Source organism: Physella acuta, unplaced genomic scaffold (genome assembly GCF_028476545.2).
Source record: "Physella acuta isolate Inbredline_101_S28 unplaced genomic scaffold, ASM2847654v3 ptg000465l, whole genome shotgun sequence".
In the NCBI taxonomy this organism is placed as follows: domain Eukaryota; kingdom Metazoa; phylum Mollusca; class Gastropoda; family Physidae; genus Physella; species Physella acuta.
In genome coordinates, this window is record NW_026731984.1 from 87,261 (window position 1) to 100,471 (window position 13,211).

Sequence of the window (13,211 nt, forward strand, 5' to 3'; positions counted from 1 at the left end):
TGCAGGCCATGTTTATTCAGTACTTGGGGTGATGACAGAGTAATAATTACTTGAACAAAATGGCCCTCTCATCGGCAGATCGAAAGAGAATGCGAGTAGTTGTGTTTCTTGGTTCTACAAGAGAAGGACGGATGTGCACTAGGGTGGCAAAGTTTGTTACAGAGCAGTTTGAGAAAAGGAACTACGCTGTGGAATTATTTGGTGTGTAAAATTATATTTATAATTTTAATTTAACTGTTATACAATAGCTAGGTTTTTTTTTCTTTTACATGAAGGACATAGATCTAGGTCTAGGTCGTAACCAAGCGAAATAAAAACTAGACTACGACACTTGTACCAAAAGTTGATTGCAAACTCTAGATTCTAGATTTAGTTGGGGTTATAATACAAATTAAGATTGCTTCTCAATTAGTTCAATGTTTATCTACCCATTTATATTATGGTGTAGGCTACAAACCAGTAGCGTCGCTAGGTCGAGTGTCACCCCATATATATATATATATATATATATATATATATATATATATATATATATATATATATATATATATATATATATAAATATATATATAAATATATATATATATATATATAAATATATATATATATATATATATATATATATATATATATATATATATATATATATATATATATATATATACAGGGGCGGAACTACAGTGCCGCCAGACCCCGCAATGCGGGGGGGCCCAGACCGATTGGGGGGCCCAAAAATCCTGGCTAAATTATTAAAAAAAAAAAATTAAATTTAAATAAAAAAAATTAGGTGGATGTCGAGTTATCTTTCTTCTACAGTTACAAACAAACACGGTAGTCGGCAAACGTCTATGAGAAAAATGCACAGACTATTGCTCGAGAGACCGCCAGACATATAGACAACTTCAAAGACGCAGCCTACCGTTCTTTTTTAGTGGTGTCGATTAGGAGAACAAAAAAGCTTTGAAAATCGGGCTGGGGAAATGTTGCGGCGACTATCCTGGTCTTCTAGACGACCGGAAAAAGTCGGCACTATTGATGTAGATGTTCATCGGCGTTTTCTTGTCCCCTTCCCTTGAACCTTCCCAACTCTCTACCCTCCCCCCATCCCCCTAACCTCTACCCCTCACCACACCCTTACTCTTACAATAAGATGTAATGCATAGATTAACGAACCGTTTATGAACTACTGAACTGTAAACTGACCACTTCTGCACATTTTGTTAAAGACACTAGTCGTTAGTTGTTCATTTACCTGATGAAGTATTTCGTTGACGAATCTAATTCACACAACAAGAAGGTAAGACTCGTCTTTATATTATTAATCGTTTTATAATTAGTAAACGTGTTAATGGAAAATTAGTTATTAACACTAAATACATTAAAGTTAAATATTTTTAGGATACAATGATCTAGCTTTTAAGCCTAAAAACAACCAAAAGATCTATACAGGGGCGGAACTACAGTGCCCCCAGACCCCGCAATGCGGGTGGGGGGGGGGGCAGGCCGTTTAGGGGCCCACTGCTGACCATAATTAGTATTTTTTTAAATTTTGAATTTAATTTTCGTGCATTTTTGCCTTGATATTTAGTTTGTAAAAGAAAAACACTGTAGCTGCGGTACGATTATCTTTATTTTACAGTCACTATACCACGCTCTTCAGCAAAAAAAAATAAAATCCATTACACAAAATACAGTGTAAAATATAGGCAACGCTTCAAATTTGAATGACACATTTGACTCGTTGCCCCCCTTTGATAGCTAAATAGAGGACACGTAGCTGTTTGACCGATCCTCCAAAGTGTACTGTGGCGGATGGGGCAGGGGATGGGGATCAAATTTTTTTTTATTTATAGTTGTATTTTTTAACCATCGTCAAGGCCGAGTTCTATTTCCCCACGCTGTCGCCGGCAAAATTCTTTTTAAAAAAACAACAAAGACCATAGCACGAGAAGCCGCTACACATGAAGTGGCTTTCATGATGCGCGGTTCTTCGTTTCGGCATTAGTTTGGGACCCGCCGAAATCCATTTAACATTTTTCAATGTTAATATGTGTTAGTGATAGTGGTTGAATTTGTATTCTGTACTATCTTGTATCCTACAAATAATAAAAAAGAATATAATACTAGAAACTTTGTTTTTATATACGTTTACTGGTTTTTTTTTTACTTTTACAAGAAATATCATAGTAAACTTTTAAGGCCTATACTTGGAATTATCTCCCCTGAGTAAGTTTTACAATGGGCGATGCTGACGTACTTAGATCAAGGCGTTTTGTCGTCTCTTTCAAGTTTTTTTCCCGAGCCGACCCTTATCCCATCCCTCTTTCTCAACCTCACAAGTATCGAGGAGATAAATGTATCGTTTATGAACTACTTCCTAACCGTACGATTCACCACTTCAGCACATTTTGTCAGACACTAGACAGCACTAGTCAACAGATATTGATTTATTTGCATACTATTAGTATTAGGCACATCTAATTCACAAAACAGGGAAGGTAAGATTATTTTTTATATAATTATTTAGAAATTAATTAGAACGTTTAGAATTAATCGAACATTATTATATAATTAATAGTCAATTACTATTTATCAATGACGTTATTGAGGTGGGGGGGGGGTGTGTGTGAGGGTCTGGCTTTTTGTTAGTCGTTAAAATATGTGACGTCATTTGTGGATTCCCCCCCCCCCCCTAAATCAGAAAGTTATCCGACGCGTGAGCTGGCCACATACAGTTGTACATGTGAAAAACACGTTTCTGTCTATTTTGCATTACAGCATCATTTACCCAATCGCCATGAAAACTTTGGAAGCTGTTGAGGACAGCCACCAGTGTTTCTTCCAGACTTTTTTCTCCGGGGGGGGGGGGGGGCACTTGAAATCTTCGGGGGGGGGCGGTAAACTTTCTTCGGGGGGGGGGGCGGACACTGTTAAAAGTATATATTTTCTATATAAATTATATAAATTTCATTTCGTTCGGAGGGGCGGTAAAAAAATTTCGGGGGGGGGGGGGGCGTCGCCCCCCCCCCTCTCCCCGAAGAGATGCCTGGAAGAAACTCTGACAGCCACGCAAAGGTTTCTGTCATAGGCTAACATTTGTTTACATATTGGAGTGGGGACGCCCAACGGAAATATGTGATTTAGCGCCCCTAGATCTTGCATAAGCGGATGAGGTTACTACTTGAAATCACCGGCGACAGTGTCATCCTGAGCGCATCACATATGAGCAGGTTGGCTCCCACATCCAGTCGTTTAAAAGTTCCGACAACACTAGGAATAAGTCTCGCTACTACACTCGCTGATTAAATCTAATCAAGTGTTGCACCAATGTTTCTTCCAGACTGCCGGAAGAAACAATATGTCGCGCCCATCCCCTGTGCAGTAATGTAACCAGTGTTTCTTCCAGACTTTTTTCTCCGGGGGGGCACTTGAAATTTTCGGATGGGGGGGGGGGGGCGGTAGACTTTCTTCGGGGGGGGGGCGGACGCTGTTAAAAGTATATATTTTCTATATAAAGTATAGACATTTCATTTCGTTCGGGGGGGAGGGGGTGGTAAAAAAATTTTCGGGGGGGCTTCGCCCCCCCAAGAGATGCCTGAAAGAAACTCTGAATGTAACCGGTAGCTCCCAAAAGCCCCGTGACTCCCCTGACACCTGGGCCGTCGCCGAGGGACTTACAGCATGCCTTGGCGTGTCTAGTTGGTAGAAATGAACTGCCGAAATTGTTAATATTTAATTCAACTTCTGGTAAACAGGGCACACGTCTAAAAAATACACGGTTGTTAACGTTTTGATAAAAGCCTCTTAATAAATCATCGTCAGTTTAGTGTGTCGGGCTAGATTTAGAGAGTCGGTGTTTCTCACTTCGAAAACTTTATATATATATATATATATATATATATATATATATATATATATATATATATATATATATATATATATATATATATATATATATATATATATATATATATATATATATATATATATATATATATATATATATATATATAGGGGCCCCCAAAAAAAATTCTGCGGGGGGGCCTTTTTTTTCTAGTTCCGCCACTGTATATATATATATATATATATATATATATATGTTTATATATACACTAGCCTTTGGTACCCGTTACACGAGAATTATCGGTCTATTTTTTTTATATATATGGTATACATTTTTTAGAAGAGTGTTTTATAAAATAGTTATTGGTCAAAACGCAATGTTTAATGATATTATTGACAAAGCAAAGATATAACTAAACGAGCCCACCCGCGGCGTATCATACGCCGCTATTTAGTTGTTTTTTAAACTTTTCAGTAATTCATAATTTGTGAATTCGACAGTACCAATGCTGCCACTGAAAATATTTGCTTTAAAACACTAAAACCCTCTTTTCCCCCAACCCCTGCCCCACCCCCTCGTGAAAGCAGCCTCCTCTTAGTTACCTCCCCTTAGTTTAAAATCGTTTCAAACTAAAGTATCTGCCCTTAATAGCCGTCACTAAACCCGGCTCTACGGTTTGTAAACATTTAGCGTGAACCACAGCTCACCAGACCATGTGAGAGGGGGGGGGGGGGGGCGGTAGCAATAGAGAGGAAGAGAGGGGACTGCAAGGCGCGCTTGCAGCTTGTTTTCTAACGTCTCCCAGAAGAGAATTATATATATAGATAGCTAAAAGTCGGACATATTTAAAATAACATAGACTACTAATACCTATTAGAAAAAATAAAACCAAATCATATACATAATTAGTCAACACAACACCATATTAAATGCACACATTGATTAAAAGACTGAAATGACTCAGTTAAAAACCCGGCTTTTCAATTGTAGTTATGTTGTTTTTTAAAGTAATTTGTATTAGTTTTGGCCGAGGAAATTGTATAAATTTCATAAATTACGTCTCGATAAGTAAATCTATAGATCTAAATCAAATTTTAATGAAATAGTTCATTTCTTCGTATTCTAAAATTGGAAGATGACGCCATTGGTTTTGTGTACTTTCCGTACTTCAAACATGTGACGTCATCGATTCCGGCGTTCTTGTCCCAACTATAAACACTTTACCTGTTGCATAATTAAAACTGTTTTTCTACATTCGAATATGCCTTTATTTTTTATTTTTCTTCTTTAAATAAAATATTGTTTATACATTTAAAACATCTACCATATTATTTTCTACTAAAGTCCGTATCAAGTTCTCCATAGATCGCTGGAGATTCTGATGTGATATCCTGCGAAAATATTTTGCGGACAGAGAGAGAGAGAGAGAGAAAGAGAGAGAGAGAAGTGCGCACATGGTCTTTTATATATTAGGATATATATATATATATATATATATATATATATATATATATATATATATATATATATATATATATATATATATGTGTGTGTGTGTTAGCCTACATAGGCCTACAATTTAAATACATGCCATATACACGTAGATGTATGTGTGCACGCATGGGGATATGTGTTTTTTATATCGTTCCTTTCTTGATGTATTTAAAATTAGTAAAGCTACGCACTTTTGGGCTGAACCTCTATTTGTAATGTATAGGAAAGTGAGCTCTATGGTGACGATGGAGATTTGCCCAACGTTTGAATCCGCTAAGAACTCTTTACCTTTTTTCGTTCTGATTATTACATTGGTTGTCTGTGAAAGTTGTGATTGGAGTTACCCCCGCCCCTTCCTATTTCTCTTAATGGTCGCAATTTGGGTCACGTAATTATATAATTCAACTATAATCTCAAGTGAAAAAAAAGCATCGTTTTCATAGTAAATTATTAGATTTGGTATTACCCTTACCGGTCATTGGTTGACTTCTCGGATATTAAAAATATTCAACACAACTTTTTTTTATCTGTGTAAGTTTGGCAGGTAGTGTAATTCCCCTCCCCCCTACCCCCACCCGGGTGATAGCTTTAATTTGTACTCACGTAAATGTAACGATGTTTATCTATAGTCGGTTATTAATACAGCTGAATGCACCTTTGTTTTCTCTATAGCTAGCACATTTACGTCATGGGCCACCCTCCCCCATGTCGAGATTGTCAATGTGTACTTAGAAGACTAACTTTAATTAATCATTAATTTAACATGCAAAAATAATTTTTATCTGTAAATGTTGAAATTTTTTGCCTTGGTGTCACCCCCATAAATGGTGCCTCTTGATGGGGTCCGCACCACCCGCCCTTCCTTGCGACGCCTCTGCTACAGATGACCCATTTACCAATGATGTGTGAAAATGTAATATTATTATTTTAAAAAAAGCTATTAAAAAATATTAATTTCGTTTGGCACACTATGTTATTTTGATATATTGCAATTTGTAAAGTGACCCGGAACTTTGTAGTCATCGGTCCACAGGCTTGAATGCAAAAAATGCACTATGAAACTTTAAGTTGAGAAGTCTTTACTTACTTTTGACTTAGTTCTCTTTGCCTCCATATCCTTTCATTTCGTCTGGTCCTCTGCTATAAACTGCTATTACTGCTATTCCTTGCGGATTTGGCAGCCTTGCGTCATACTTCTCCTAAGTGGAGCTCTGGTTCTACCGAGGACTGGTCAGATTTGGTTTCGGTTTCCGTAACTATACTTTGCCTTATGTGGGCGAGTAGTTAACCCATCGCACAACCCCCAACCTGGAGGACCAGGGCACAACGTTTGGTCTGGCACCTACCCACAGGACCAGGGCACAAGTCTGGCCCCTACCCACAGGACCAGGACACAACGTTTGGTCTGGCCCCTACCCACAGGACCAGGGCACAAGTCTGGCCCCTACCCACAGGACCAGGACACAACGTTTGGTCTGGCCCCTACCCACAGGACCAGGACACAAGTCTGGCCCCTACCCACAGGACCAGGGCACAAGTCTGGCCCCTACCCACAGGACCAGGGCACAAGTCTGGCCCCTACCCGCAGGACCAGGGCACAAGTCTGGCCCCTACCCACAGGACCAGGGCACAAGTCTGGCCCCTACCCACAGGACCAGGACACAAGTCTGGCCCCTACCCACAGGACCAGGGCACAAGTCTGGCCCCTACCCACAGGACCAGGACACAAGTCTGGCCCCTACCCACAGGACCAGGACACAAGTCTGGCCCCTACCCACAGGACCAGGACACAAGTCTGGCCCCTACCCACAGGACCAGGGCACACGTCTGGCCCCTACCCACAGGACCAGGGCACAAGTCTGGCCCCTACCCACAGGACCAGGACACAAGTCTGGCCCCTACCCACAGGACCAGGACACAAGTCTGGCCCCTACCCACAGGACCAGGACACAAGTCTGGCCCCTACCCACAGGACCAGGGCACAAGTCTGGCCCCTACCCACAGGACCAGGGCACAAGTCTGGCCCCTACCCGCAGGGCCAGGGCACAAGTCTGGCCCCTACCCACAGGACCAGGACACAAGTCTGGCCCCTACCCACAGGACCAGGGCACAAGTCTGGCCCCTACCCACAGGACCAGGACACAAGTCTGGCCCCTACCCACAGGACCAGGACACAAGTCTGGCCCCTACCCACAGGACCAGGACACAAGTCTGGCCCCTACCCACAGGACCAGGGCACAAGTCTGGCCCCTACCCACAGGACCAGGGCACAAGTCTGGCCCCTACCCACAGGACCAGGACACAAGTCTGGCCCCTACCCACAGGACCAGGACACAAGTCTGGCCCCTACCCACAGGACCAGGACACAAGTCTGGCCCCTACCCACAGGACCAGGACACAAGTCTGGCCCCTACCCACAGGACCAGGGCACAAGTCTGGCCCCTACCCACAGGACCAGGACACAACGTTTGGTCTGGCCCCTACCCACAGGACCAGGACACAAGTCTGGCCCCTACCCACAGGACCAGGGCACAAGTCTGGCCCCTACCCACAGGACCAGGGCACAAGTCTGGCCCCTACCCACAGGACCAGGACACAACGTTTGGTCTGGCCCCTACCCACAGGACCAGGGCACAAGTCTGGCCCCTACCCACAGGACTAGGGCACAAGTCTGGCCCCTACCCACAGGACTAGGGCACAAGTCTGGCCCCTACCCACAGGACCAGGACACAAGTCTGGCCCCTACCCACAGGACCAGGGCACAAGTCTGGCCCCTACCCACAGGACCAGGGCACAAGTCTGGCCCCTACCCACAGGACCAGGACACAAGTCTGGCCCCTACCCACAGGACCAGGACACAAGTCTGGCCCCTACCCACAGGACCAGGGCACAAGTCTGGCCCCTACCCACAGGACCAGGACACAACGTTTGGTCTGGCCCCTACCCACAGGACCAGGGCACAAGTCTGGCCCCTACCCACAGGACCAGGACACAAGTCTGGCCCCTACCCACAGGACTAGGGCACAAGTCTGGCCCCTACCCACAGGACCAGGACACAAGTCTGGCCCCTACCCACAGGACCAGGGCACAAGTCTGGCCCCTACCCACAGGACCAGGGCACAAGTCTGGCCCCTACCCACAGGACCAGGACGCAAGTCTGGCCCCTACCCACAGGACCAGGGCGCAAGTCTGGCCCCTACCCACAGGACCAGGGCACAAGTCTGGCCCCTACCCACAGGACCAGGGCACAAGTCTGGCCCCTACCCACAGGACCAGGACACAACGTTTGGTCTGGCCCCTACCCACAGGACCAGGGCACAAGTCTGGCCCCTACCCACAGGACCAGGGCACAAGTCTGGCCCCTACCCACAGGACCAGGGCACAAGTCTGGCCCCTACCCACAGGACCAGGGCACAACGTTTGGTCTGGCCCCTACCCACAGGACCAGGGCACAAGTCTGGCCCCTACCCACAGGACCAGGGCACAAGTCTGGCCCCTACCCACAGGACCAGGACACAAGTCTGGCCCCTACCCACAGGACCAGGGCACAAGTCTGGCCCCTACCCACAGGACCAGGGCACAAGTCTGGCCCCTACCCACAGGACCAGGACACAACGTTTGGTCTGGCCCCTACCCACAGGACCAGGGCACAAGTCTGGCCCCTACCCACAGGACCAGGGCACAAGTCTGGCCCCTACCCACAGGACCAGGACACAAGTCTGGCCCCTACCCACAGGACCAGGGCACAAGTCTGGCCCCTACCCACAGGACCAGGGCACAAGTCTGGCCCCTACCCACAGGACCAGAGCACAAGTCTGGCCCCTACCCACAGGACCAGGGCACAAGTCTGGCCCCTACCCGCAGGGCCAGGGCACAAGTCTGGCCCCTACCCACAGGACCAGGGCACAAGTCTGGCCCCTACCCACAGGACCAGGGCGCAAGTCTGGCCCCTACCCACAGGACCAGGGCACAAGTCTGGCCCCTACCCGCAGGGCCAGGGCACAACGTTTGGTCTGGCCCCTACCCGCGCAGATCTGTCCGACTTGGTTAGACCTGCCAGGAGCACTAGGCTCCCGCCGGCATAGCTCTGGGGGTCGCTGGGGTACACAAGCCATCCCACCACTTCAAGGCGGTGTGCCATCAGGATGGGAGTTTGGAAGGGGCCGCTTTTATTTATTTCCCTAGTCGCTTGGACACTGGCAGTCCCTTCCGTGTGTAATACTAATAGTACCCTTTTCGGACCTGATGATCCAGTGGTCGGCTGAAGTAAAGTTCCTTTTGCTTCAGTTTGTGATGGGACTGTATCATCGGCGAACTGTCTGGCCCGGTTCGAACCTTTACCCCTCAGGGCTTTAGGCCAGGTAGCCGAACTTGGGTCTTTAAGAAATCGTGTAATCTATCATTTGACCTCGCCGTTACCAATAACATGATGACAGCGCTGGAAAGCTGGGCAGAGATTTGATGAAGAGCAGGAAATCGCCATCAGGAATGAAGCGAATTTCTGGAGCCAGGCGCTAACGCGGCTGGTAAATGTTATCCTGACGATGTGTCTGCCGTGTCTGACTTTATTGAAGATGTGAATATGTCAGAGATGGAGAAGCGCCCCCGAAATTTTTTTACCGCCCCCCCCCCCCCCCCCCGAACGAAATGAAATTTATATAATTTATATAGAAAATATATACTTTTAACAGTGTCCGCCCCCCCCCCGAAGAAAGTCTACCGCCCCCCCCCCCCCCGAAAATTTGAAGTGCCCCCCCCCCCGGAGAAAAAAGTCTGGAAGAAACACTGATCTCACTATAGGGGCGGCATGGTCAAATAGTAGAGCTTACGACTTACATGAAAGTCTCGAGTTTAAATGATGGATTTGTCTAGTGTAGGATATCCTTGAGTTAACCCATTCGAACGTTTTGGAAATCAAGGCAGCTAAGCATTGTGCTGTCTACACTATACCTACATATGCCGAGGTTATTAAAACAGATGAACTCTACTTCATCTGCCCCATGTGTCTTGGGCACAAACTTGAAAAGATGCTGATGAAATTTATAATATAGCTCTAAATCCTGGGAAAGGTGTGCATTGATACTCTATGATTTTATTTAGACCAAGTGTCAGCAGTAGCGTAGCGGGGGGGGGGGGGGGGGGGGGACATATGTCCCCGGGCGCCGATCTTAGGGGGCGCCAAAATGGGTTGGAAAAATAAATTGAAAGTTTGAGGGGGGGGGGGGTGCAAATCGAAATCTTCAGGGGGGGGGGGGTGCAAATCGAAAGTTTGAGGAGGGTGCAATTAGAAATCTTAAGGGGGGGGGGGGGGGGGGTTGCAAATCGAAAAGTTTGTCCCCGGGCGCCGGGAAGGGTCGCTACGCCTCTGCAGTGTCAGTTAAGTTAGCCTGTATGAAAATGTAATCAGTTTACAATAGCCTTGCCTACAATACAGAGTAGTAACCGCTACAACACCAGCATGTTGTTTTCACTTCATTTAATCGTCATGACTTTTAGATAGATTTTGTTGTACAAGATTTCATATTTAAAAAAAAAAAAATATTCCCCAGACCCTGTAGTCTTGAAATTTCCAGTGCTTGAAAAACCTATGCACTTTTATGAGGACAGCACCAAGATACCCCAATGGATGCAAGAATGTGCGACAAAAATTAAGGAGTCCGATGCCATAGTTCTGCTGTCGTCTGAGTACAACTCGGTCATTCCTCCAGCCCTCACCAACATGCTTTGTCACTTCAGCCCTAGTTTGTTTACATGCAAGCCTTGTGGGATTGTGACATATTCCTTGGGTAAGACAGTTTGTTGGATCAATTAAGGAAATATATCACAGTATTAATTACCAAAAGCTTAGTTAAAAAAAAAATTCCCTTATATGGTGTAGGGTAAATTTTCTTTTCACTTGTATTATTTTAGCTAGACTTTTTTTCCCTTGTATATCAATTAAAGTAAGTTATAGAGAAAAAAACAATATTGCAAGGGCTGGGGTAGTGAAAACCTAACTTTATGGCTCTGCAAGATTATGTGTCATGTCTAAATAACACCCTTTGGGTAAGATGTTGCGGTGAAATATAATTTTATTCATGATTTAAATTTGAAAGATATTGGCAAATTATGATATTTACTGTTAACTGAATTAGTTTCATTGTAAAAATGAAATGAGACAAATTATGTAATAGTTTATACCAGCTTGTAAAACCACATAATTTTGTTTCAATAAGCAACATTGTTTTATTTTTCTTTGTAAAAGTCATTTGAGAAAATATGTTGTCTAGACATCAAACTATTTTTCACTTTCCACTAGTTGACCTATTTGTTTAACAGACACCTTTCACTTTAACTAACTGTAAAAGCAATTCTATTAATACGATAATTCATTGTTAATCTACCAACTGTGGTAAAAATCTGAATAATCCCTATCCATTTCCTTTATGATATACTTTTTTTTTGGAATGAATTTATTATAGTATTAGTAGCTTGTTAACCAAGTCGGTTATACAGAAATATTAACTATTTTAAGTAGGTGCTTAAAGCAAACACTTCAGTTGACAATTTGGCTATCTTACTGCATTTACATAAAATCGTAATAATAATTTATGAATGTTACTATTTAAATGTTTCTTCAAACTACCTTTATAAATTATCAGCAACATATAAATGTTTATCTCCCCTTTTAAAAATTTTTTTTTCCTTTAAGGAGTTTTTGGTGGGATGAGAGTAACTATGCAGCTGCGAGCTCTCCTGGGTGATCTGGGATCTTTAAGCATTGGCAACACTTTCTGCATACCAGAGGTGAATAAAGCACTGGATGAAAATGGCATCCCTCTGAACGACAACGTGGTTAGGAGCGCAGAGAAAATGATTTCCCAGTTGGATTGGGTGACTCAGGCATTGAAAAGTCACAAGGGCAACTTTGGCTTACCTTATTAAATTGACCGACTCCTGTCAACATTACCTGAGTAAACTGATTTTTAAAAGTATTTACCTCAATAAATTTAATTGCTATTGTGTTTAAATAACTCAGCAAATGTCACATTAGTATTAAATTATTAAATTAATCTTAATATTTCTTTACATATCTAAATTAAGTTTTGTATGTATCATTTTGAACATACAATACTCAAAACTACTAAATGTTGGAGCTAATTGTAATAATGAATCTTATGTAATTAGTCTTTGATTACTACTATGTGTTACACTCTTGGAGGACCATTGTTTCATGTGAATTAGTTCATATTGCATTGAAAAACATAAAAATAAAGAGAATACATTATTTAAAAATATATTTGTATTTTTTTTAAGTAAGTTTTTTTTTGTTTGACATCACAGCATACACTATTTGAAATCACACAATGCAATCAAATTTCAGCTATATACATGAACATTATAAAAATTAGGTACAGTGAATGGGTTGTATAAAATACTGCTAATGACTTTAATGATACTGAGTGCATAACTGGTTTTAATCTTTGGAATAAACAAAAAATTGATTCACCATTGCAAGATATATATTCTACTTCAAAGAAGTTGTCAATTAAACAATTATGTTAATTATGACAAATTTTATCAGAACCCATTCATATTTTGTCTACATTTGCAATATAAGCTCATATAATTAAAGCAATATGTCTTTCATTAAAATCTTTATATATTTGTCACAATAAATTATGATTTTATTCTTTACTAAAGAACTTAAAATAAAACAAAAATAATAGAAAGTTTTTTAAAATAGTTCTAATTGGGTTTTTTGTGTACAAATCGGTTAATTACAAGCTTTTATTTAAATCACTTCCTCTGTCGTCAGTCTGTCTAGACCGAAACGCCGGAGTGAAAATTCGGAAACTTCTACTTGACCGATACAATTCACAGTTGGCACGTG

At 42.8% G+C, this 13,211-nt stretch overlaps 1 protein-coding gene across 1 annotated transcript; it reads left to right on the plus strand.

Moving 5' to 3' along the window:
• Positions 1–12,943, plus strand: LOC131943713 (uncharacterized). Its single transcript, XM_059303927.1, has 3 exons — positions 1–201; positions 10,888–11,124; positions 12,030–12,943. The coding sequence occupies exons 1-3, from the start codon at positions 60–62 to the stop codon at positions 12,260–12,262; spliced, it is 612 nt and encodes a 203-aa protein (XP_059159910.1). The 5' UTR covers positions 1–59; the 3' UTR covers positions 12,263–12,943.
• Positions 12,944–13,211: the final 268 nt, after the last annotated feature.

Coding starts and splice junctions, on each gene's coding strand:
- LOC131943713 (XM_059303927.1), top strand. CDS start 60: ATGGCCCTCTCATCGGCAGATCGAAAGAGAATGCGAGTAGTTGTGTTT. Junction 202..10,887: donor CTACGCTGTGGAATTATTTG/GTGTGTAAAATT, acceptor AATATTCCCCAG/ACCCTGTAGTCTTGAAATTT. Junction 11,125..12,029: donor GATTGTGACATATTCCTTGG/GTAAGACAGTTT, acceptor TTTTCCTTTAAG/GAGTTTTTGGTGGGATGAGA.